At 63.3% G+C, this 23,451-nt stretch overlaps 2 protein-coding genes across 4 annotated transcripts; one reads left to right on the forward strand and one right to left on the reverse strand.

The window, feature by feature from the left end:
• Positions 1 to 520: 520 nt before the first annotated feature.
• SGTA (small glutamine rich tetratricopeptide repeat containing alpha) lies at positions 521 to 9,657 on the reverse strand. Of its 2 annotated transcripts, XM_032208562.1 has the most exons (13): positions 9,572 to 9,657; positions 9,266 to 9,429; positions 9,050 to 9,153; positions 8,094 to 8,178; positions 7,308 to 7,407; positions 7,032 to 7,136; positions 6,513 to 6,651; positions 6,317 to 6,379; positions 5,995 to 6,032; positions 5,157 to 5,246; positions 4,281 to 4,416; positions 3,652 to 3,777; positions 521 to 1,590 (listed from the first exon to the last, which is right to left on the reverse strand). In XM_032208562.1, the coding sequence occupies exons 2-12, from the start codon at positions 9,363 to 9,365 to the stop codon at positions 3,685 to 3,687; spliced, it is 1,053 nt and encodes a 350-aa protein (XP_032064453.1). In that variant the 5' UTR covers positions 9,366 to 9,429; positions 9,572 to 9,657; the 3' UTR covers positions 521 to 1,590; positions 3,652 to 3,684. The 2 variants fall into 2 exon arrangements, with proteins under 2 accessions (XP_032064453.1, XP_032064464.1); XM_032208573.1 differs by lacking the exon at positions 4,281 to 4,416.
• Positions 9,658 to 9,719: 62 nt separating this feature from the next.
• On the forward strand, positions 9,720 to 19,336 carry THOP1 (thimet oligopeptidase 1). 2 transcript variants are annotated; one of them, XM_032208542.1, is made up of 13 exons: positions 9,720 to 9,838; positions 10,261 to 10,458; positions 10,818 to 10,966; positions 11,387 to 11,494; positions 11,638 to 11,740; positions 12,597 to 12,757; positions 12,859 to 12,994; positions 13,265 to 13,631; positions 17,049 to 17,250; positions 17,333 to 17,519; positions 18,042 to 18,170; positions 18,784 to 18,920; positions 19,016 to 19,336. In XM_032208542.1, exons 1-13 carry the CDS (start codon positions 9,820 to 9,822, stop codon positions 19,172 to 19,174), a joined length of 2,055 nt encoding a protein of 684 aa, XP_032064433.1. In that variant the 5' UTR covers positions 9,720 to 9,819; the 3' UTR covers positions 19,175 to 19,336. The 2 variants fall into 2 exon arrangements, with proteins under 2 accessions (XP_032064433.1, XP_032064441.1); XM_032208550.1 differs by lacking the exon at positions 9,720 to 9,838 and adding an exon at positions 9,964 to 10,132.
• Positions 19,337 to 23,451: the final 4,115 nt, after the last annotated feature.

Genomic DNA, 23,451 nt, shown 5'->3' on the forward strand with positions numbered 1-23,451 from the left:
CTGCTCCCCCCCACCAAAAAAAACCCCTTGGCAGCTCTCGGGCGGGGACAACCCCCGAGGTCCCCGCCCCACTCCCTCCCTCCCTCCCCCAGACCAGAACACCCCCCCCCCACCCCCAGCCGTTTTGGGGGCGAGGCACCCAACTCCCTTTGCCCTCCAGGCACCAGCCGACAGTGTCCAAAGAAGTTTATTTCCTACATCAAAGAAAAGCCATTGCTGGAGACAAGAGGGTGATTCTTCAGCCCCTCCCTGCTTATTGGAAGCACCTCCCCCCCCCCATCACTTACCTTTCTAGCCTGGCAGGTTCCCCCTCCCGGCACCCACAGAAGGGGCCCTGGGCAGGACTCCACCCGCCACCTCCCTACTTGCTTGCCCTAAAATCTGCATCTGCCCCAGTGCCCAGCCGGCCCACAAGATGGCTTTTGCAGCCCCTGGCAATGAGAAATCAGAGGGGCACGTGACAAGGCTCTGCCCATGGCCGCCAGTGGGGCAGGCACACCTGGGCTGACAGGAGGGCATCAGAAGGCTCCAGGGCCCATTGCTCTTCTCTCCAGAGCCTTTGGCCGGCCAGCAAAGGGGCACCTGGTTGACGCAGGGCAGCCTCCAGGGGGCTTCTGGCACTTAAGGAAGGTGGCCCTCCCACCCTCCCCCTTGGGCTGCCACCTGGCCCATCCTGCTGGCTGGAGGGGATCTGGGAGATTCAAGTGAGAGCAGCCACAAACACCTTCCAGGAGGCACCTCTACAGGTGAGAGCCGTGCTCTAGGCACCCGATGATGCTGAGGGGAGTCCTGGCCACAAGGAGGCGGCTTCAGGGAGGAGATGCTTGGCTTGGCCCTATGCCGGTCATGCGGCTTCTTGGCACCTCTCATGCTGGGCAGGAAATGCCCTGTTAGCCAGTCCAGGCAGGCAGGCTGCCCAGGCTGCTATCGAGAGAAATGAATTTTTGAAAGAAGCCCCCGGCCTCATCACAGAAAAGTCACACCAGACTAGCCCCGATCCTTCTTAAAAACAAACGTCCCACTAAAAAGCAGAGGAGAGCCCTCCAGTCTTTCCCGGCCACCAATGCCAGCCCCACCAGCTCCCCTCCTGTCCAGTCAACTGGGCCTCTTCCCAAGAGGGGGGCCACCCGGCCTTGGTGAGCCAGGATCCAGCAGTGGTGACGAGGAGGAAATCCTGGCTGGGAAAAGGTGACTCTCCCTGCTGGAGGATGGCGCAGTCTTGGGTGTCTGTGTCTTCTTCTGAGCGACAGGAAAGGCCTGGTGTTGACAGCCCCACAGCTTGCCTTGGAGGTCGGGGTGGGGTGGGGAGAGATGCCGATTTGTGGTCAGTAGCTCTCCTCCCCCCTGGCAAAGTCCACCAGAGAGTAAGGAGTGGGGGGGGGGAGGAGGAGGCAAGGGAGGGAAGCTATGCGAAACAGTCTCTAACATGCAGGCCGGATCAGGCTTGGCTCCCCCCCCCCCCCCCACAATCCTTCCTGGGCTTTTCCAGCAGAGGAACAGCTGGGCTGGTGGCGGCAGCAGCTGGGAAGCTCTTCAGCTGGTCCTTCCCTTGGGGCAAAGGGGGTCTTCCTGACCAGGAGAAGAGTCGTCCTGAAAGATGGGAGACAACCATAAGCAGATCTTGTCCAGGAGCAGATGGCCTCCCCCCACCCCCAGCTGTGGTTGCTCCCCCAGCCTGGATAGGCTGCCATTCGCCAAGGAGGCTTTGCATTCCTGCCCTGAATGGGGGTTGGACGCCGGGGCCTTCAGCTGCCACCCAAGTCTGCCCACCTGGCATCCGTTCACTGGCCAGCTGTGGAGTTATGCAAACAGGTCCAGGGAGGCCCCTGGCCATTGCAGCTATGGAGCAACTGATCAAGGTGCCAGGTGGCCGCCCTCCCTGCCAGCCTCTCCACTCAGTGCCCCTTTCCTTGGCCCTTTTGCTCCCGAGGGATGATCTCCAACTTCATGGGGCAGATTGGGGTCTCCCTCAGAGTCCTTCCATGGATTTCCCTTCAAGAGGCTTCCCCGGCAAGGGCCCCATTCCAGCCACTGGCCCTCTCTGGCTCCCTGCTCCTTCCCCCTCCCCATGCAAAAGTACCGTATTTTTCAGAGTATGAGATGCTGTGAAGTATAAGAGGCACCTAGCTTTTGGGGAGGAAAACGAGGGAAAAATATCTGCCTCAACTTCCTTGCAACAAACAGCACGGACAATGTACACTGTTTGTAGGGTTTCATTTCAGACTCCGCTTGTACAGACGCTGTTAAAATTGGTGTGCATTCTGGAAGTGTAGCTATTCTCTGCTATTTAAAATAAGATACAACAGCACTGGGCCTCTTCAGATCAAGCATTTATCTTAAAAAGCTTCCTTTTGCTAGGCTGTCTAGAACAATAATAAAGCAGCCTTTAAAAAAATAAGTCTAATAATTTGAACATTCTATAGCCGTGATGGTGGAATTGTGGCACGTGGAGTCATTTGTCAGGGCATGCCAGGCGTTGCCTTGTCAGCTCCAGCGCGCACTGCCCTGCTGACTTCAGTCTTCCTTTGAGGCCGCTTTTAGCCCTCCAGAGGCTTCAGGAGGCTTCCCTGAAGGCTCCGGAGGGCAAGAAATGGCCCTACAGACAAACCGGAACTCACCGTTCCCGAATTTCCGGGTTCCCCGTAGGCCCATTTTTTGCCTTCCAGAGGGCCTCGTGTGTGTGTGTGTGTGTGTGTGTGTGTGCTGTTATCGCCCTCCGCAGGTTTCTAGACAGCCTCTGGAGCCTGGGGAGGGCAAAATAAGTGCGCCAAAAGCAGGCAGGGGGAGTGCTGGTCACGCGTGCCTACGCACTGGGTCATGCACATAGCGTTATAGGTGTGGCATGCCCATGCACGACCCCCCCTGCGCTCCTCCCGCTTTTGGCACGGGAGCCAAAAAAGGCTAGCCGCCACTGTTCTATAGGCACTTATAGTTATTGACTTACCTCCTTGCAGCAAACAGCAAACAACTTGATTAGCACAAGGGAAAAAGAATCTGCCCCTGCCAGCAATTTGCCTCTTGGAGCAAACAGCAAGTTTCACTTTCAGTTTCAGCCTGGGCCTTCCGGTCATCAGCTGTTCCAGGCTGCAGGGATTTCCCCCCTTTGCAATAAAGAGGCAAATTGCTGGGAGGCAGAGGCCAAAGGGTTGGGACCTGTGGGTGGGGCTAAATTCAGTGTATATAAGACGCACCCAAAGTTTCACCCTCTTTTAGGGGGGGAAGGCGCACCTTACACTCCAAAAAATATGGTAAATGAGCTATAAAAACTGTGGGGGAGAAAGTTTCATTTGTGAAGGACCATAGAGAAAGAGTGGAAGAGATGCTGCCTAGTTAAAAAACCAGGCAGCAAAGAAGCCGGAGCCTTCAGAAGAAACGCAGGGAAGACCAGCGCTAATGGGCCAAGAAGTCAGAAGCGGCAGGGGGAAATTTGTGCCTTCAGACACTTAATTCAAGCAGATTCAGCTGGTCTGGTTGTATTTCCCCTCTGGTTTCCCAGGGAGAGCCGAGCTGAATCCAGCAAGTGCAAAAGAGCCTTGTAACCGCTTGAGTTTCTTCCTAAGTTTCTTCCTCTGCTAAGCCCCCCCCCCCTTTCCTTGAGGCAACTCGCACCTCCCCTTAGGCAGACACAGGTGCCCCCCTCCCTCCCCTCACCGGCAGCTGCCTCATTCCTGCTGCTCTTCGTTGCTAGCGCTGGGGGTCCGGCTCCGGATCTGGCTGCGCAGCTGTTCTATGAGCTCCGGATTTTGCTGCTGCATCTGCTGAGCGAACTGTTGGCCTCTGGACACCACAGGAGAGAAAACAGCCGTGTCAACCAGGGGCACAGAACCGGCTCAAGAGCTGCTGGGGAAACACTTTGCAATGGCTCCAATTCGGGGAAGTGGCCGGGGTGGGGAGGCAGGAAGAGGATAAAGTCTAGTGCTTCATAGATCTGACGATGCCATAAAAGTGGGGCGAGAGCTGTAGAAGATAGCAATGAAATGCGAAGCTTTCTTCGTGGGCAAGGTAAGCTGGGCAAAGGGAAGAGGATGGCGTTTGCCAGGGAGAAGGACAGCAGAGCTCTTCCCTTGGCAGACGGGTCGGGTGGACGGGCAGAGGGGAAGGACCTCCAGCAAAGGGAATTACTCCAGGGACAAACAGGGCAGCAGCCAGCAGAGCCAGTTGGCCGCAACTGAGGCAAGCAGAAGTGTGTGTGGGGGGGGGAGGGAGGGGGGAGGGAAATAAGTGCTACACCATCACAGGGAGCCATCATTCTGCTGTATCGGTCCTTGCTCAGACCCCACCTCAAGAATTGGGCCACGTTCTGGATTCAAATCAACCGGGCCTGGCTCAGCAAAGCGGTGAGGGTTTGGGACAGGAAACCAAGTCCTGGGAGGAGCCATGGAGGAGTTGGGAGGTTCAGCCCTGAGACCAGAAGACCTGGGAAGGGGGGGGGGGGAGAAACACATGACAGAAGATCTCCCCCTGCCAGAAAGACGGAGGAGGAAGGCGGCGTCCGATGGCTAAGGACCCCAGGAGAGTCCGGGCGGAGGGAGCCACAGAAGGGCTGGGAGGCTTTGACTGAGATCCTGAGGGACCCTCCCAACTGGGCAGGGGGGAGGGGAGGCGGGTGGGGCTCTGCTGTGCTGCCCTTTGTTTAGGGCACCAGCTGAGAGAGGAGTGGGCTGACCCACACTGGCCGATCCCCCTGCCCCTCTCCTCCTGCCCCCCCCCCAAAGGAAGAGCCGGGTGCTTCTGCCCTCGGGCAGCTCCAAGGAATCCAGGAGGAGTCCGAAGGGCAAGAGATGCTGGGGGGCTTCCCAGAACTTTCCCAGGGGGGCCGGAAACGGCAACCTCTTCGCTCACCCAAGGCTGTTTGTGGCCACCAGCAGAGCTCGTGACAGAACCCTGAAAGTGGCTTCTTTCAGGCTGCGTCTTTTTAGGGAGCTGTTTTGAGGGCCACCAGCCCAGTCAAGGGGCACTGAGCTCCCCCCACCCCCGACAGTTGCAGGCGGGGGCTAGAGGGGAAATCTCCCATGGGGCTCGGTGGGGAGGGGTCATCAGGGGAGGGACACCGGAGGAGCAAAGGAAGGGGTCAGGCCAGCTGCTGCTCTCCAGGCTCCGAAGATGTGGATGGGAGCCTTGGGGGGGGGGGAAGAAGCGCTCCCCCCCCTACTCACGCTTGGATGAGACTGGCGAGATCGTGGGGGGCAGTGCTGGCTCCCGGGGCGGCCATGGGGCTCTGGCTGCTGGAAATCATCCCGGACATGCTGCAAGAGAGGGGGAGGGGGATCCGTGAGCATCCACGTGGGTCAGTCATGTGGTCAGGGAGAGGATCCCCAGCAGCACCCCAGCCAAGGGGTCGCTGAGGCCCGAACAATCCCACCGTGGGGCTGGAAATCCTTTCACCGGGCACAGGGCCTCTGGAAAGGCTACCTGGGGGGGGGGGGAGTCAGAGGGTTCCCAGGAATCCACCCCACCTCCCGTCCCGAAGCCCCAGTTTGGATTGCTCAAGTCAAACCTCCCCCAGGAAAGGCTCCCCCTCCCACCCCATGGATAACGGGGGTGGAATCTCCCCTCCCTCCCTCCCTCCCAGGGCTGCAGTGGCTGGCTCCTGGGCGCTCCATTTTGGGGGTGGTCCCACAGAGCCCCTCCTCCTTCGGCAGGCAGCCATTTTAAGGAGAACTCGATTTTGGTTGCCGGCCTGCCAGGAAACCAGGGTTGGCAGAGCAGAGCAAAGGGGTCGGCAAGGGACACTAAACCGGAATCCAGCCCCATCTTAACTAGGATTCCTGGCTTTGAACTGCCTCCCGAGGAGGGGAAGGGAGTCTTGTTAAGGAAACCTTTCTTTAGGGAAAGCATTAACAGCTGCCTGTCCTGGTGGGCTTCAGAGGGGACCCTCCCCACCCCCTGCTCCCAGCCCCCTTTGAAGGTTCCCCTGCAGCCCTTGAACCGCCCCTCCCCCCCAGCGGATCCCTCCGGAAGGACAGGGAGGCCAAGCAGCCCTGCGGGACTCACAGCTGCTGCACCTGCGGGTTGTTCATCAGGTTGGAGGCCTGTGGAGGGAGAGAAGGCAGGGAGGGAGGGAGGGAGATGGCTGACTCAGCAGAGCTGAACCATTCAGGCCCCCGTCAGAGAGCAGCCCGGAAGCCTCCCTGGCCTTTCCGACGGGACCACACTTCCCACAATCCCCCCCCCCCCCACACGGGCAGCTTCACTGGCCCTCGGCCTCACCTGGGCACCCGCCTCAGCCAGCCAGCCAGCCACCCTGAGACCAGCCGGCGTGTGCAGCCACGCTCCCCCGCCCAGCCAAGCAGAGCCCCTGGGCTCCCTCGCTCACCATGCTCATGAAGCCGGGGTTGTTAAGCAGCCCAGCCAGGTCAAACCCTCCGGCGCTGCCCGTCTGTGGGGAAACAGGGAAAGAAGGGGGCATCAGAGCGGAACCCCTGCCAGGCACCCGGGGGCAAAGGGGCTGGGTGCCCCCGCCCCGCCCCCAGGGTCACCTTCCCCAGCCGGCCAGCCAGCCGGCCGCTCACCGGGCTCGGGGCCTCCTTCATCTTCTGCTCGGTGACTTTCAGGTTGGACTTGTAGGTCTCGTTCTCTGGGTCCAGCTCCAGCGCCTTCCGGTAGTAGAAGATGGCTTCCGAGAGCTTGTTGAGGCTGGACAGGGCCAACCTGCGGAGGAAACGGAGGGTGGCGAAAGAGGCAGCCTCCCCCCCTGCCCCCCTTGCCCCAGGGCTCTCCTGCCGGCCAGAGCCCCAGAGCTCCCAGAGGCTCTTTGCTCCCTTCCCCTCCGGCCATCTTTGCTTGGTGAGTGGGGCAGCCCCAAATTTTACCCTGCCGCCTTTGCACAAGGATTCAACCGGTGCCCCTCCACGCAAAGACCCACCAAACCCAATGACGCCCCTCCCCGGGAGCCAGAGGGATTCGCTTTGCGGGAGAAGAGAGGAGGGGCTCTCTCACGAGGTCCGGGGGGGGGGGGGCAGGAGCCTTTCTCCCTCCTGCTCGGAGCCCCTCCCCTGCCAGAGTCGAGGGCAGCGCTGGGACCCACGTACCCCATCCTGCCGTAGGCTTTGCTGTATTTGGGGTCGATGCCGATGGCTCTCTCACAGTCTCTCACTGCCCCGGCATAGTTCCCGAGTTTGCTGTAAGCGGCAGCCCTAAGGGGGGAGGGAGCTCCTTGCGAGGGGGTCTCCAGCTGGGCCCCAGGCAGCCCCAGGGGCCCCCAGCCGCTTCAACACCCCCCCTCCCACCGCCATTTGAGGCAGCCGTTCCCGTGGAGGTGCTGGAGCAAGCGCGGCTGGAGAAGTGGGGCAGGAACCCTCCCTCACCGGTTGCAGTAATAGACTGCGTTGGACGGGTTGAGTTCAATGGCTTTTCCGTAGAACGAGACGGCGCTTTTAAAATTCTCCACTTTCATCTGCTCGTTTCCTGGAAAGAAGAAGTGAGGGGCTGCCTCATTTGGCCAGGGGGCAATCCTGCCCCCCCCCCGGGCCCCTTTCAGCATTGCCTGGTAGCCGCTCTGGGGGTCTCGCCTGGAGGGCCACTGCTGGCAAGCCGGGGCTCCCCCCTTCACCTCCCCCCAGGTGAAGCCAGGGCTGCCAGCCAGTCGGCTTCCTTCCTTCAAAGGAAAGCCCCCCCCTCCCGCCCCCCAATCGCTGGAGGCACAGGGCACTCTGGCAAGGATTGCAGCCTCCATCAGGGATTGTGGCCTCTCTTCTGCTGCAGTCAGCTGGAGCCCCCCCCTCCCTCCCCCCAAAGCTTTTAATGGGAGCATGACTGGGGAGGGAGGGGGCTGCACTCCGGAGGGCAAAGCAGCAGCAAGAAGCTTGGGCAGTTTGCTCGGGAGGAAGGGAGGGAAGGCGGCCCCCTCGCCAGCAAGCCTTTGAAGATGCGGGCAGCCGCTGGCGTTTTCGCAGGGTTTCCGCCTTTAGGCGAGGAGCAAGAAAAGGAAGCGCTCGGCGTTTCTTGTACTTTGGGGGCTGACAACGATGTCCTCCCAGAATCCCCCTCTGGTGCCCCCTGTCCAGGTGCTGGGGAGCCCCCTGCTGCCTGTGCCACCCCCCCCCCCGGGTGCCGAGGACAAAGAGGAGGCTCCACCCCCCCCAGAGGCTCACCTTCAGTTTTCAGCCTTTCGGCTTCAGCCGCCTCTTCTTCGGAAGGAGTGGTGGGCTCGGCAACGGGGCAACCCTGCAGCGGCTCCTGTGGCGGAGGAGGCATGGGGGGGCGGGGGGGGGGGGTTTGTGGTGCGTGAGGGATGCTTGGCAAGCACGGGGCTTGCGGGCTCAGAGTGGCCACCCAAGAACGTCTGGCCAGAGAAGGCCCCGGGATGGCCTCCTCCACTGCTGCTTCCTCTCCAAAGGTCCCTGCCAGTCTTCTTCAACGGCAACACTGGCCGGGGATGATGGGAACTGCTGCCTAACGCCCTAGAGGGCACCGGGTGAGGAAAGGGTGGGCCTCTCCCGGGGCAGCTGAGGAGCCAGCCTTGCACGCCCTCTTCCTGCCTGGGAAGGTGGGAGCCGAGTCCCTGTGCCGGAGCTGGCGCCTGGGCTGCCTTGCTAGACCGGAAGAGCCGGTGGGGCCCCGGGAGGAGCAGCCCGTCAATCCCCGTCACAGGACTCGGGAGGCTGGGAATAGGAGGGTCCTTGCGCAAGGCAGAGGCGCCCAGCAGTTACAGCTCCCTAATCAGGAACACGCGCGTGATCTTCCTTGGCTCCTGACCTCCTTCCCCTTCCGCTGGAGTTTCTTCCCCAGATCCCCGAGGGCTCAGGAGCCTTAAGGAATCCCAAACGTGTCCCCCCCCCTCCACCAGGCACTCCGTTCTGCCCCAGCGGATCCTGCAACTGGGCCGGAGCTCAACTTCCATGGGCCGCAAGGGTCAAAAGTTGGGGGGGGGGGCTCTCCGGCCGTCTCGTGCCTCGGAGGGAAAACTACAAAAACCCCAAACGGGGAAGCAAAAGCCGGGCCGGCTCCCTTCCTGCCCGCGGGCCTTTGCCCCCCCCCCCAGCGCCCCCCTCCCTCCCCCCCTGCTCAGCGGGGGGGGGCTCCCCTCCCCCCCCCCAAAGGCGCTCACTTTGGCCGCGGCGGCTTCGAAGATCTCCGGGAGCTTCTGTGAGATGGCCAGGCCCCTGTCGCCCACCGAGACCCCGAAGGCCGTCTCCAGGCACTGGATGGCCACTGCGGGGGGGGGAGAGAGGAGGCCCCGTCAGGCGTCCGCCTGCCAACCCCCCCTCCCCCCCCCCCACGGGGAAGCCCCCCCCCCTCCTGCCGCCCCCCCCCCCCTCATTACCTTCCAGGCTCTCCTGGGCGTCCGGGGAGAGGCCGCCGTGCTGCAGCTGCCCCTGCAGGAACTCGATGATGGCGAAGGCCAGGCGCTTCTGCTCCGCCATGCTGGCCCGGCTCTCTCCCTCTCCCTCTCCCTCTCCCTGGCGGCGGCGGCGGCGGCGGCGCTTCCTGCGGCGGAGGGGGGGGGGCGGGGGGGGGTGTAAGGCAGACGCGGGGGGGCCCCGCTGGGGCCAAGCGAAACGACACCCGGGAGGCCCCGCCCCACACCGGCCCCTCCCTTTTCGTCCCTCCCCCGCCCGGCGCGGCTCACCCCGGAGGTCGCCGCAGCGCAGCGGCAGGATCGGCGGAGGCGGCGGGCGTGCTCGGCCCCTTGTCCGCCCTCCGGCCGACTGCGCAGGCGCGAGCGGGGCAGGCCGGGCCAGGGCACCGCGCCTGCGCGCCGGGGGGAGTTCCGCCAGTCGCCGGCCTCCAGGTCGCCTTCGCCGGAGCTAGGAAAGGGTAGAGGAGCCGCCGCTGCTTGACGGAGGTCGCTTCCGAGTCCCGCGCGCAGAGAGCGCGATGCGCTCCTCCCTCCCAGGTCCGCTTCGCTCGTGGAGCCCGGGCACGCGGGACCCGCCTTCCGCACGCGGGCGCCCACGAGGGGAGGGGCTCTCGGGGGCGCGCCCGGGGTCCGCGGGGGTGGGGGCTGGGACGCTGGCAGAGCACCTGCCTCTCCCCTCGGAGCGCCGGGCCCACGGAACACCCCACCACTGGACCGGATTGGGCGGGGGGGAGGGCGGGGCGGGGGAGAGCTCCGCCCTCCGGGGGGAGGTCCCGGTCTGTCCGGCTCCCCTCGACCGAGAGCCAACACGCGGCATGGCTCCCCCGACGGGTAACTGCGGGCGGGCGCCCCCCTCCCCCCCTCCCTCCCTCCCTCTGGGGCGGGGGTCCTTCTCGGCCGCCCAGGCGGGGAGGGGCCCGGGGGTTTCTCCGACGGCGCCCTCTTTCTCTCCCGGCCAGGAAGCGCCCCGGCCGGCCCGACGCCCCGCGGCAGCCGCCTGCGATGGGACCTGGGCGCCGAACAGATCCGCAGCGCCGCCGCCCAGCTGATCGCCCGCACCCGGCAGGTGTACGACGCCGTGGGCGCCCTCCAGCGCCCCGAGGTCTCCTACCAAAACACGCTGCGCGCCCTGGCAGCCGCCGAGCTGGACTACACAGGTGGGCGCGGGCAGAGCCCAGGCGGCGCGGAACACGGGTGGGCGCTGGTGGGCGCGGACAGGTGGGCCCGGCGGGGGGGGGGCCGCTAGAGAGCGCGGCACACGAGTAGGCAGGGACAGGTAATCCGAGCGGGGGGCACCCAGATGGGCAGGGGGCGCTAGCGGGCAGGGACAGGGGAGCTAGGCGGGGAGCGCCAGGGAGCGCAGCACACAAGTGGGCCCGTGGGGCTAGTAGACAGACAGGTAAGCCGGGCAGGGGGCAGACAGGTGGGCCAGGGGCGCTGGTGGGCGGGGACAGGTGAGCTGGGAGGGGGGGCGGATCCCCCGACGCAGCCTGAGTGCCCCCTCCCCCCCCTGCAGTGCAGCGGAATATGCTGGATTTCCCGCAACACGTCTCCCCCAACCGGGAGATCCGCACGGCCAGCACCGAGGCGGACAAGCAGCTCTCGGAGTTTGACGTGGAGACCAGCATGCGGCAGGACGTCTACCAGCGCATCACCTGGCTGCAGGTCGGTCGCCGTCTCTGCTGGTTCTGGGCCCCGCCTGGCCCTCCCCGGCCCAGGGCAGAATCAGGGATGGCCCAGACTGGCCCTGACAAAGCCGGACAGGGCGGTGTGTGTGGCCAGAAGGCTGAGCCAAGGGCCCTCGGCCAGTGGAGAAGCCATAGTCACCCCTCTCACAGCCATCTCTGCGGGAGCCTCAGAGGGCACCCCTGCCCCGATCTCCGTCCCAAGCGCCCCCCACCCTCCTATTCTCTGGGCCTCTTTTAGCTGCTGCTGCTGCTGCTCCTCCTCCTCCTCAGCCTTTCTCATGCCCAGCGGCCATCGCAGCCCTGGACAGCTGGGGGCCGGAGATTGGCAAGCACTCCAAGGGGCGGCCCCAGGCGGGTGGGGTCTCCTGCTCTGCCAGAAACCCCTTTCCTTCCCCAGGAGAAGCTGGACGGCGCTTCCCTGAAGCCGGAAGCCAAGCGCTACTTGGAGAGGCTGGTCAAGCTGGGCCAACGGAGCGGCCTCCACCTGGCCGGGGAGGTGCAGGAGGTGAGGAGGCTGCCCACCCTGCGAGTGGCTGGGCCAGGGCAAGGGAGATCGATCTGGCAGGGAGGCTTTTAAGGCAGGGCGGCTGCTTTGGAAGCTTTCCTGGAGGGGGGGGGGGCGCTCACGTCGTTTCCTCCCTTTCCCAGAAAATCAAGGAGATAAAGAAGAAGCTGAGTGTTCTCTGCATCGACTTCAGCAAAAACCTCAACGAAGACGCCACTTTCCTGGCTTTTACCCGGGAGGAGCTGGGTGAGGCTGCGGCGAGAGAGGCCTGGCGGCCATGGTGGGGAGGGGCCTGGCCGCGGCTGGTGGGGTGCCACGTGTTCCCCTCAGCGAGGGGCCGGGGGCCCCGTTGCAGCTGTCTCAGGGATAAGAATTGGCCCAAGGAAGGTTCCTCACAGGCTCAGCACGTCTGTCTGAAGCCAACAACGTCAATTGGGAAGCTTGTAAACTTCCACCGTCCAGCACTGATGAGGCTTATCTAGTTGGTCATGAAACCGGCCTGGGGGGAAAAACAGGGAAGCTCAGAGAGCACCAGGCCCCCCCCCCCCCGACTGAATCCTGAGCTACAGAGACTCTCTTCCTCAGGACCCCTCCGCCCCCCCCGCCCCTCCCTCCTCTCCCTGGGAGGTTGGACCCACTTCTTCCGCCCGGAATCTCTTCCTCCTCTTCCCCCCCCCCCCGGCTGCGGAGGGCGGGAGGGGGGTGGGCGGCACCTGTGAGCTTCCCTGAGGTTGGATGGGGGAGGGGGGTTGCTGGATGCCCTCTTGGCCCTCCTCACCGCCTCTGCCCGGGAGCCCCTCCTGCCACGCTTGGAGCCCTACAGCCGGGCTGCCTTTGCGAGTCCTCCCCCCCTCTTCCCGCTCCTCCTCCTGCCCTGCCGTGCTGGCAGCCCCTCTTTCAGTCCGCCTCTCCTGACCTGGCGGCTGGAGGTCGGGGCCCAAAGTCACCCAGCAGGTGGGGGTTGGGGGGGCTGCGCCCATTCAGTGTGCAGGGAGAGAGGGGAAAGTTTGCCAGAGCCGTGCCAGCGCCCGTCTCGGGGGTTTCCCCAGGCGCCCTCGGCTGTCCGGGGCCCAGGCCGCCTAACAGGGCTCCTTCCCTTCAGGAGGGCTCCCCGAGGACTTCCTGAGCTCCCTGGAGAAGGCGGAGGATGGCAAGCTGAAGGTCACCCTCAAGTACCCCCATTACTTTCCCCTGATGAAGAAGTGCCACGTGCCTGAGACCCGGAAGCGGATGGAGGAGCGGTTCAACTCCCGCTGCAAGGAGGTATGGGGGAGGGGGGCCCTCCCTGCACCTGCGCTGGTGGGCCAGAAGCCCCCCCTCCAGAGGCTGAACCTGCTCCCCCCTCCCCCCCCCGAACGGCACAGGAGAACTGCCGGATCCTGCAGCAACTGGTAGAGCTGCGGGCCCAGAAGTCGGCGCTCCTGGGGTTTGAGACCCACGCGGCCTTTGTGCTGGAGATGAACATGGCCAAGGAGTGCAAGACGGTGGCCTCCTTCCTGGGTGAGGCGTGGGGGAGTCTGGAGGGCACCAGCCAGGAGCCGTTATCCGAGAGATGGGAGGGGAGCCTTACCCGCCTCGGCATCTTCTGGCTGCTGAGGGACCGAGGGCTCCGTCCTCCAGAGACGCCTGAGCTCCCCCGGCTGCTGGGGGGTGGGCTGGGGCGGGGGGCACAGGGGAGATGTGTTATAGGTTCAAATTCGGAAGGGTTGGGGGCCGGGCCTTGGTGCCGGTGGGTGGGCGGTCTCTGCTCACCACCTGGGCTCCCTGCAGACGAGTTGGCGGCCAAGCTGAAGCCGCTGGGCGAGAAGGAGCGAGCGGTCATCCTGGGCCTGAAGCAGAGGGAGTGTGAGCAGCGGGCGCTGCCCTTCGACGGGCGCATCAACGCCTGGGACATGCGCTACTACATGAACCAGGTGGAAGAGACCCAGTACAGCGTGGACCAGAACCTGCTGAAGGAGTTCTTCCCCATGCAAGTGGTGACCGACGGCCTGCTGGGCATCTACCAGGAGCTGCTGGGGCTGACTTTTCGGCGGGAGGAGGATGCCCGGGCCTGGCACGAGGATGTCCAGCTCTACACCGTGCAGGACCTGGCCTCTGGAGAGACCCTCGGCCAGTTCTACCTGGACCTTTACCCGCGGTGAGCCTGGGGGGGGGCGGGCAGTGGGACGCGATCCGCTCTGGGCTGCTGGGCCGCCTTCAACGCGGAGCCTCTGGGGTTCCCTGCAGAGCTCCGGCTGCCCCTTTCCAAATTCAGGGCGCTGTTTGCCGATCAGGAGTTCGTTCCCCTCGGGCCCTGGCCTGGGAAGCGGAGGAGCGGGCAGAGACAGGCGATGCTTTGAGAGCTCCTCGTGAAACCGAGGGGCCGGGGGCTCCTTTGGCCACGGAGGGCAGAGGCCGGCTGGCTTTCTCGGTTTGTGGCACCCCCAACATCTCAGCAGTCGCACCTGGGCCGGTGGAATCTGGCAGACGCCAAATGTTGTTGTGTTTCCCTTGTGAGTTAAAAAGACCCTGCCGAGCCTCCCCCCCCTCTCTCTCTGCTGACCGGTCCTCACTGGTGCCCCCCAAGCCTCACCCACCCCTCACCCAGGGAGGCTGCCACCGCCTTGCAGGTTGCTTCAGTGCCCTGGGGCACACAGTCTGGGAATCAGGGCTTCGAATGGAAAGGTTGGAAAAAGGAAAGAGAAACTGACAAAATCTCAAATCGCTTTGATTTCTTTTCAGGAGGGTCAGTCTCCCACCTTCTGTTTTCAAGCCTCCCAGTGGGGTCTCCGTGGCCCCTGCGGCTGAGTCCTGGTCCCCCTCCGCTTCTCTCTCCCTCCCCCTTTCCCAGCAAAGCCGGGCCTTCTTCGCCCAAAGGAGGAGGGTGGGTGGGGGAGGCCCCCGAGGGAGAGCTCCGGGGGTATTCGGTATTTATTCGATTTGTAAGCCGCCCTATTCCCTGAAGGGACTCAGGGCGGCTGAACAAAAACCAAGGGAAGGGGAACAAATACAGAAAAGTAAGACAAAAACAAGACAGTGATACAAACAATTAAAAAAAAACACAGCAAGCACAGCAAATTCGAGTGGGGGGGGGGGGACTCAACCCCAGGCTTGCTGGGACAGCCAGGTCTTAACGGCTGTCCGGAAGGCCTGGAGGGTGGTGAGGGTCCGAATCTCCACGGGGAGATCATTCCAGAGGGCCGGAGCAGCCACATGGAAGGCTCTCCTCCGGGTAGTCGCCAGTCGCCACTGGCCGGCGGATGGAATTCGGAGGAGGCCTAGTCTGTGGGATCTAATCGGTCTAGTGGAGGCAACTGGCAGCAGGCGGTCTCTCAAGTACCCAGGTCCGATACCATGAAGGGCTTTATAAGTGACGACTAGCGCCTTGAAGTTCATCCGGAGACCAATAGGCAGCCAGTGCAGCTCGCGGAGGACAGGTGTTACGTGGGTGTACCATGGCACACCCACAATCGCTCGCGCAGCTGCATTCTGGACAAGCTGAAATCTCCGAATGCTCTTGAAGGGCAGCCCCATGTAGAGCGCATTGCCGTAGTCCAGTCTTGAGGTCACGAGGGCACGAGTGACTGTTGTAAGATCCTCCCGGTTCAAGTAGGGACACAATTGGTGCACCAGGAGAACCTGGGCAAATGTCCCCCTGGTCACAGCCGACAAATGGTGATCTAAGGTCAGCTGTGGGTCCAGGAGGACTCCCAAATTGCGAACCCTGTCTGAGGGGCGTATAATTTCACCCCCCAGCCTGAGAGATGGAATACCTTGCCAATTTGTGGGAGGAAAAAACACAAGCCACTCGGTCTTGTCAGGATTGAGAGCCAGCTTGTTCACCCCCATCCAGACCCTCACATCCTCCAGGCACTGACACGTCACGTCAACTGCTTCACTGAGCTGGCACAGGGCGGACAGATACAATTGAGTATCCTCCGCATACTGGTGGTATTTTATCCCGTGCCGTCGGATGATCTCTCCCAGCGGTGGGTGTGGAAGGCCCCTGTGCAGCCGCAGAGGCCTCCGTCCTCTTCCTCTCCCTCCTCTCCCCGGAGGGCCAGGGGGGACCTTCCCCAATCGGGGTCTTTGCAGGGAAGGAGGGCTCTGCCCGCGGCTGTTTTATCTGCCCTCTTGGCCGCCGATTCCTCGGCTGTCCGTGGCTGACCCCGAGAGGCAGAAGCCCTGCGCCCTTTGGGTCATTTCCCTGGGGCTGCTGAGGCTGCTGGCTCTTCCCGTGGACCTTTGGGGTGGGGGGGTCTTCTGCTCTTGGCCTTCCCTGCTGGCCCCGTGCGGCTTCGGCCATTGGGATCCTGAGAGCCCAGCGCAAGTCTCTCCCCCCCCCCCCGTTTCCAAGCCCTGCTCGCCTTTTCCCAGTCCAGCTTCCTTGGCAGCTGTTCCACACAGCGGGTGACTAAAGAAAGGGAGGGGATGTCACCTTGCCTCCCCCCCCCTGCCGGCCTGGAGCGTCTCCACGTTCCGGCCACCCTGAGGCTTCCTGGCCTGCCCTTTGTGGTCTCCCAGGACAAGGAGATGCCCGTTCCCTGAAGGCCATTCCAACACAAAGGCCTCTCTAGGCGCCTTGAAGCCTGTGGGGATTTCTTTCTGGCCTTTTCAGCCACCCAGCAGGTGGCAGCAGCAATGCCCCCCCCCCTCTGCCCCTCGACCTTCCCTAAGGCCGGCTGGAGCGCCTGGCATCTTTTCTCCCATGTCAGACGCTGATCTGGGCTGCTGGGGAAAGGAAGGACGTCGTATGATCGTTTGCACGTTCTGTGGAATTCCTGTGTGTGTGTGTGTGTGTGTGTGTTGTGTTGGAGTATAGGTTGACCCCTCGCAATAGGCTGCCGGCTGAGCTGTTCTCCGCGTTTGCTGGCCTAAAGAGCCGGCTGGTTCTTCTCCTGGCGTCTCCGTCCCTTCCTGCAGCCCAGGGACTTGGTGGGGGCCCCGGGGGCTGCTTTCCCTTCTGGCAGGCGGGCAAGGACCTTGTGGAGGTTCTGGCTTCGTCTTCCGCTTGCCCAAAGGGCCCCCAGGGAGGAAGGAGTCCTGGGCAGAACCGCTTCCTGCCCCACCTGGGAGCCTCACTTGCTCTTTCTTGAACGCAGGAGTGATGCCAGCAGGGAAACGGTGGGAGCAACAGACGCTGAGGCCAAATTCATCTGCAGCCTCTTTTTATAGCGCCCCTGGGAAAAAGTTTATCCCAAAGCAAAACAATATTCATCATCCAAGGCTTATTTTCAGAAACAGCCCTTCGCTTTTTCAAAGGCTGGGGGTAGCAACCATTTTTTGGGGGGGAGGAATCAGCACACCGTTCCAGTGTTTCAAAAATAACCGGCTAACGGAAGGGACCTTTTGAGGTCTTCTAGTCCAGCCTGCTGCTCAGGCAGGAGACCGCGTGTCATTCCAGACAGGTGGCTGTCCAGCCTCTCCTGAAAAGCCTCCAGGGGGGCTTCCAGCAGAGCAGGGCTCTGGCAGGGGGAGCCTTGGGGGGGGGGCGAAAGGGGCTGCTGTGAGTCTTTGGAAACCGTCGTCCGCTTCGGGGCTGCTCTGACCTCCTTTTGGCTCCTGTCTGCACCAGGGAGGGCAAATACGGGCATGCGGCCTGCTTTGGGCTGCAGCCCGGCTGCCTGTTGCCGGACGGCAGCCGCCAGACCGCCGTGGCCGCCATGGTGGCTAACTTCACCAAGCCGACGCAGGAGGTGCCTTCCCTGCTGCAGCACGACGAGGTGGAGACCTACTTCCACGAGTTCGGCCACGTCATGCACCAGCTGTGCTCCCAGGTGAGGCGCAGGCCGCGGGGAGGGGGAGTCCCGTCCTGCCCCCGAGGCTGCCCCCCTGACCCTCCTCCCCCCCCACTCCCAGGCCGACTTTGCCATGTTCAGCGGGACCCACGTGGAGCGAGACTTCGTGGAGGCCCCGTCGCAGATGCTGGAGAACTGGGTGTGGGAGAAGGTGCCCCTGCAGCGCATGGCCAGGCACTACAAGACGGCCGAGCGCATCCCCTCCGAACTGCTGGAGAAGCTCATCCGCTCCCGCCAGGCCAACACCGGTGAGCGGCCGCCAGGCCTGTGGAGGGGGGGACCGGGCTTCGTGGGGAAGGGGCCGGCTCTCCGCTTGGGCAGCTCTGGGCTCCAGGGCCGTGGGAGGGAGAGATAGCGGCAGAGAGCCCGAATTGCCCCCCACGAGCCACTCGAGTGTTTGCAGCCTCTCTGTAGGCCGGGCCCCACTTGGGCTCTGCCCCAGCTGTCCTGCAGAGCCAGGGAGAGGACGTGGGGCTGGGCCGAAGGGCCCCAATGGGCAGAAGTCACCCGACTTGAGCCGGGTGCCCCATTCAACCAAGAGGCTGCCTGGGGGGGGGGGCTGGGGGATCTGTGAAGACCCTCCTCAGCTGCACTGCAGCACAAGGGATGCCTCCCACAGCACCGGGTGAAGTCTCGCCACCCCACAGGGCACAGCCTCCTCAGCTGGGAGGGCACCGGCCGCTGCTGGCCCGGGGGGGGGGGCATGGACCGTCTGGGGAGCCTAGGGGAGCCCTGCGGCCAACGCCCTCTTTTCCCCCTTGGCTTCTCAGGGCTCTTCAACCTGCGGCAGATCGTCTTGGCCAAGGTCGATCAGGCGCTTCACAGGCAGCCGAAAGCGGATCCCGCCGAGGAATACGCCCGGCTCTGCGAGGAGATCCTGGGGGTCCCAGCCACGCCGGGTGAGAGGCAGGGAGAAGAGGCCGCAGGCAACCGGGCATGCTCAGAGCACTTGCCCTTCCCCCTCGCCCCCCCCCCCGCTTTGGGGGGATTTGGGAAGCAGGCCGGCATCATCGCCCCCCTGGCGAATTCGGCCTTGCTGAGCAAGGCCCTTGCTTGAGGCCTGGCCCCCTTTGGCAGCTCTGCCCCCCCAAGGCCCCTGCCGGCCTCCAAGGACTGGAGGGGGCAGACAGGAGGCTTGTCAGGTTACCACCCCAAAGTCCACTCAGGGAGCAGCCTCCTCCCTGGGACAGGCCAGAGTTTGCTGGGACCACCCGTTTCTCTCCTTGCAGAGGCTCAGCAGGCGAATCCATGAGGGCGGTCTGTGTGTGTGTGTGTGTGTGTGTGTGTGTGTGTGTGTGTGTGTGTAGGGGGGCGTTTTCCGCCAGGAGGTCTGGTTTGTGGGGGACCCCACTGGGTGGCCCCTTCCTCGGGCCCGTCTAAAGCAAAGCCAACCTCTGGGGTTGCTGGGGGGAGCCAGGGGGAGGAAGCCTCCCGGTCCCAGGGGAGGGGTTGGCGCCTTTTCCCCTAATGCTGAGCCGGGCCTGAGGCTGCCCTCTTTCCCCTCGGCCTCAGGTACCAACATGCCGGCCACCTTCGGCCACTTGGCAGGAGGCTACGACGCCCAATACTACGGCTACCTGTGGAGCGAGGTTTATTCCATGGACATGTTCTACACCCGCTTCAAGCAGGAGGGAGTCATGAACTCTAAGGTACGGAAAGCCCCTCCCTCACAGCTGGGGAAGCCCCCCCCCTCCTGCCTGCCGAGGGGAGGACCCCCAGACGGAACCCCTCTTGCTCTTCGCAGGTGGGGCTGGACTACCGGAACTGCATCCTGCGGCCAGGCGGGTCAGTGGACGCTGCGGAGATGCTGCTCCAGTTCCTCGGAAGGTCCCCCACCCAGGACGCCTTCCTGGAAAGCAAGGGGCTGGCCGTGGCCCCCGGCCCCCTGCCCTCGGCGTGCTGAGCGCCTGCTGCCCCTCCGTGGGACAGCCGGGGACATGGCCCTCTCCCGGGTGCTGCCCCTGTGGTAGATTTAGTGGTGTGCTTGGATTGAAGCTGCCCCCCCCTCCCACTCGTGTCACGGGGAGGTGGGGGGAAGCATGATTAAACGGCTTTCTCACCCGCATTCTGTGGTGGCAGTACTGAAAAGGGTGCTGGGGGCTGTCGGCATGCGAGGCGTGGACAGAAGGCGCCTCACTTCAGACCAGCAGCTTCTGGGGAGAATTTCTGCTCTTTCCATGGGGGAAGGGCAGCGTTTGGGTGCCCTGGGATCTTGCCCCTCTGAGCCAGGGGTCTGCCCCCACCTCAGGCCAGCTTCAACCTGGTTTCCCTGGGGCTCTCTGGGTTCCCAGGTGGGAGGGAGTCTCTCCTGAGGGGCGCAGAGCCCTCCGGGAACAGGAGGCAGCCCCACGGCCTGTGATGCTCGCCTGGGAAGGGCCAACGTGGACAGTGGGAGCGAGGGGCGGTTTGCAAGGGCTGGCATTTTCCTTCTGCCCGGACAGGCCTGATCTTTGGATGAGTCCAGCAGTTCCGACAGCCGCAGGGCAGATGCTGGCCAGGGCGCCTGGCGTGAGGCTGTGGCCGTGTGAAGCCAGACTTGGAGGGAGGGGGTCCACATTGGGCCGGTGGGGATCTCAGCTCCAGGCAGCTGTCTTTGGTGCCTCAGCCGCTGCCCCGGTTGCAGTCCTGGAGGGGGGAGGGCAGAGAGGCCCCCCTGGGGGCCCGTGAGAGGCTCCAGGGCACCCTGCCAGCCTGCCTGCCTTTGCCTCCCTCCTGGGCCTCCGTTGCCTGGGGCAGACTCGGCCTCTTCCTGTTGCAAACGGCTGCTCGCTGGGCTCTGCTACTGTCCTTTGGGGCTCGGGGGGTGGGGGTTCCTGCTGGCTGCTGTGGCAGTGGGGGCCTCCCAAGAGGCCTGCCTTGCATGGGAGCAGCCCAGTGGACAGAAGGAGCTCAGCTCATCTGCCCCTCCCTCTTCGCCTCACAGTCGGTCACAGAAGGAAGAGAAGAGAAAACCGGTGCCTGGCACCAACCAGGAGGCCTCCTTCCAGGCAGCTGTTTTGGGGAGAGGCAGGAAGGAATGGCTGACCCAGATTGGGTCCCGCAGAACGGAAAGTGGCTGCCAGGGAAGTGGGCAAACCCGGCTGGGCCTTCCGCGGGTCCTGCGAGGGGTCTGGATTCAGCCGCCCCCCCACAGTTGCACATCGGCTTCCATCATGAATGGATTTCCCACAGGACCCAGCGGGCCCCAACCGCCGCTTCCCGTGCCCAGAGCATGATGGTAACTTAAGGAGTCCTGGATCTCGTCTGAGATACACCTTGTCCTGGGTGGCATCTTTCTCGGGGTGGGGGAGGGGTAACATCTGGCAAGGGGTGCAGTGGGCCAGCGGTCTTGGAAGCTCAGTTCTGGGTGGCTCACACCACGAAGGCCTTGCTCCAGCCTCAGAGAATGGCAGCATAGATCAAACGCCCCGGAGGATGAACAGGTCAGCAAATAGTCCATTCAGTGCCCCGCCAGCCTCTCCTCAAGGGAACCATCTTGTCCTTAAGGCTTCGCAGACGCTTGCAGTTGGGGTGCCAGGAGGGGGTCTCTGGTTAACTTTGCTGGCGCTCCGGAGGGGCTGCAGAGGAGGGTCTCGCCAGCTGACCCCCTGGGGCAAAACCAAAAGGAGATTTGGCGTGGGGAGTGTGGCCCCCTCCCCCAGCCAGGTGCAGCCAGTGGATTGTCAACCAGCCAAATTACCAGCCAAAGTGTCGGTTTCCAGCACCATCTTTTCAACCCTCGAAAGTCTTTTGTTCTGCTGGTTCCAGACGTTCTAAATGGCAACATGGCTCTTTTGAGGAAACCCAGGCTGCCTCCCCTGGGAAGTATCATTCCCACATTCCCACTCACTCCCTCGTCACCTCAAGGCTGGATTACTGTAACGCGCTCTACATGGGGCTGCCCCTGAAGAGTGTTCGAAGACTCCAGCTGGTCCAGAATGCAGCCGCGCGAGCGATTGTGGGTGCACCCCGCTACACCCACGTCACACCTATCCTCCACGAGCTGCACTGGCTGCCCTTCGGTCTCCGGACGCGCTTCAAGGTGCTAGTTGTTACTTTTAAAGCCCTACATGGCTTAGGACCTGGCTACCTGAGAGACTGCCTCCTGCCAGTTACCTCCCAGAGGCCTATAAGATCGCATAGACTAGGCCTCCTCCGGATTCCATCTACCGGTCAATGTCGGCTGGTGACTCCCCAGGGGAGGGCCTTCTCTGTAGCTGCTCCGGCCCTCTGGAACAATCTCCCCGTGGAGATCCGGACCCTTACTACCCTTCCGGCCTTTCGTAAAGTGACCAAGACCTGGCTGTTCCGGCAGGCCTGGGGCTGTTGATTTATCCAACCCCATCCTAAGCTATGTGAATATTGTGGAACTTTTAATGTTTTTTATTTTTTGTATGTCCCCCTCCCTTTTTTACCTGTAAGCCGCCCTGAGCCTCTTTGAGAGTGGGCAGCATACAAACTAATTAAATAAATTAAATAAATAAACATTAATCCCAAAGAACTAGGCTTGGTGGAGCCCAGCCCTCAACCCCCCCCCCCCCGCCGGCTCCACCTCTCTTCCCTGGCTTCATCTGTGAGGTCAGGAAGGAGGGCTGGTTCGCTCCATGACGTCTCTTGGGCCCATGGCTGAAGTGCAGACTTCGGAGTCCCAATGAGTGCCAGGCTCTTCCAGATTAAACAAGCGATCAACCTCTTGGAACGGCCTTTGGGAATTGTGGGTGCTCCATTACGGGAGGCTTTTAAGAAGAGGCTGGACGGCCACTTGTCTGAAAAGGTCTGGGGTCTCCTGCTTGAGCAGGGGGGGGGGGTTGGACTAGAAGACCTCCGAGGTCCCTTCCCACTCTCTTTTTCTGTTAAGTGATACAGGTCAGGCTGCCCTGTGGAGTAGTGACCTCTTTTTGGGTCAAGGTTTTCAAATGGAATCCCACACTTGGAATCCAGTTTTGGTCACCAGGATTTAGAAAACATGTTGAGAAGAGCAACAAGAACGATTGGGGGACTGGAGGCTAAAACATTTAAAAACCGCTTCCAGGAATCGAGCATGGCTAATCTGGAGAAGACAAAGGACCAGAAGTAACCCGCAGCCCTGCCCTCTAACCACTGCGCCCCCGCGGCTCTTGCGCTGCAGTAGTATTTGGCTGGTTTTCAGAGCGATCCTATAAAGACCGCTGGATTTCCAGGATCCAACACCTTTTATGCAAGGCGGAGGGGGTCTCCGGGCCTCCGCCGGCCCCTCCAGGGGGTTCCGGGAGCCGCCGACGAAGGGCGAGAGGCCGGGCTAATTTTAACCCGGGCTAATTTCAGCCGTTTATTTTGGGGGCGCATCCAGGCAGATCAAGTTCTGCGATGCCTGTCTGGTCCTCGGGGCCTGAAGAAGCTCGGCAGCCCGGTGGCGGCCCCATGGCGACGGCGCTTGGGCGGCAACCTGGAGCGCGACGGGGCCGCCGCCGACCGGGGGGTGGGGGGCGCGGTTTCCCAAAGCACCGCCGTCCGCCCCCCCCCCCCTCGCCCCCTGAATCCGTAGCCGAAGAAAGGCCTGAGCCGCCGCTTGAGCTAGCGAGGCCTCCGGGCTGGGAAGAGCCCAGCGCCTTCCCGTCCTGCGGGGGGGACCAAGGCTCGTCCCTCGCTCTGGCGAAGGCAGGCGGGCAGCTGCGACCCCCAGCCCCGCTCCTGCAACTCCGGGGCTCTTCCCGGCCTGGCCTCCGCTCCCCAGGCTGCGAGGGGCGCTCCGTAGTTCTGCTGGAGGATGGGCCCCGATGGCTCCTGCTGGATCAAGACTACGTGCCCCACCTGCGCGCCAGCCAGGATCCGGAGCGCTGGGCTGGGCAGGCGGGCGGGCGGGGGGTCTAGCGGGAAAGGCGGCCTTCCTCGGCCGGCCTGGGAGAGGGCGGGCGGGGCTGCTCCAGCCGACTGCGAGCCCAGTGCGCGTCCCGGGACCTGAGCAGCAGCATTTCTCTCGCCGCGCCGGTGCCTGCCGTCTCCCTGCCTGCGATTTAAATAGCAGCGTCCAAATTAGCCGTGTGCGCCGCTGGGGCTCCGAGTGGGGCTCGGCCACCTGCTGCCCCTTCCCCCCACCGCGGCCCTGGGGACTGGCGGCGGCGGCGGCAGCTGCTTTGCTCTCCCACATCTGGGAGAAGCCGGGCGGGAGGCCACTAGCGGCGAGGCGGCCCTTCGGCGGCTCTGTCTTTGGAGCCTTTCCCC

The sequence above is a fragment of the Thamnophis elegans genome, chromosome 1 (genome assembly GCF_009769535.1).
Source record: "Thamnophis elegans isolate rThaEle1 chromosome 1, rThaEle1.pri, whole genome shotgun sequence".
NCBI classification, from domain to species: Eukaryota; Metazoa; Chordata; class Lepidosauria; order Squamata; family Colubridae; genus Thamnophis; species Thamnophis elegans.

Bases quoted from the DNA above. Each gene is read 5' to 3' on its own strand.
- SGTA (XM_032208562.1), bottom strand. From the start codon at position 9,365: ATGGCGGAGCAGAAGCGCCTGGCCTTCGCCATCATCGAGTTCCTGCAG. The intron at 6,652-7,031 runs GTACGTGGGTCC...TTTCCTCCGCAG, and splicing joins AAAGCCTACGGCAGGATGGG to GTTGGCCCTGTCCAGCCTCA. The intron at 5,247-5,994 runs GTGAGTCCCGCA...CCTCTCTTGCAG, and splicing joins AACCCGCAGGTGCAGCAGCT to CATGTCCGGGATGATTTCCA.
- THOP1 (XM_032208542.1), top strand. The intron at 10,459-10,817 runs GTGGGCGCGGGC...CCCCCCCTGCAG, and splicing joins CGCCGAGCTGGACTACACAG to TGCAGCGGAATATGCTGGAT. The intron at 13,632-17,048 runs GTGAGCCTGGGG...TGTCTGCACCAG, and splicing joins TACCTGGACCTTTACCCGCG to GGAGGGCAAATACGGGCATG.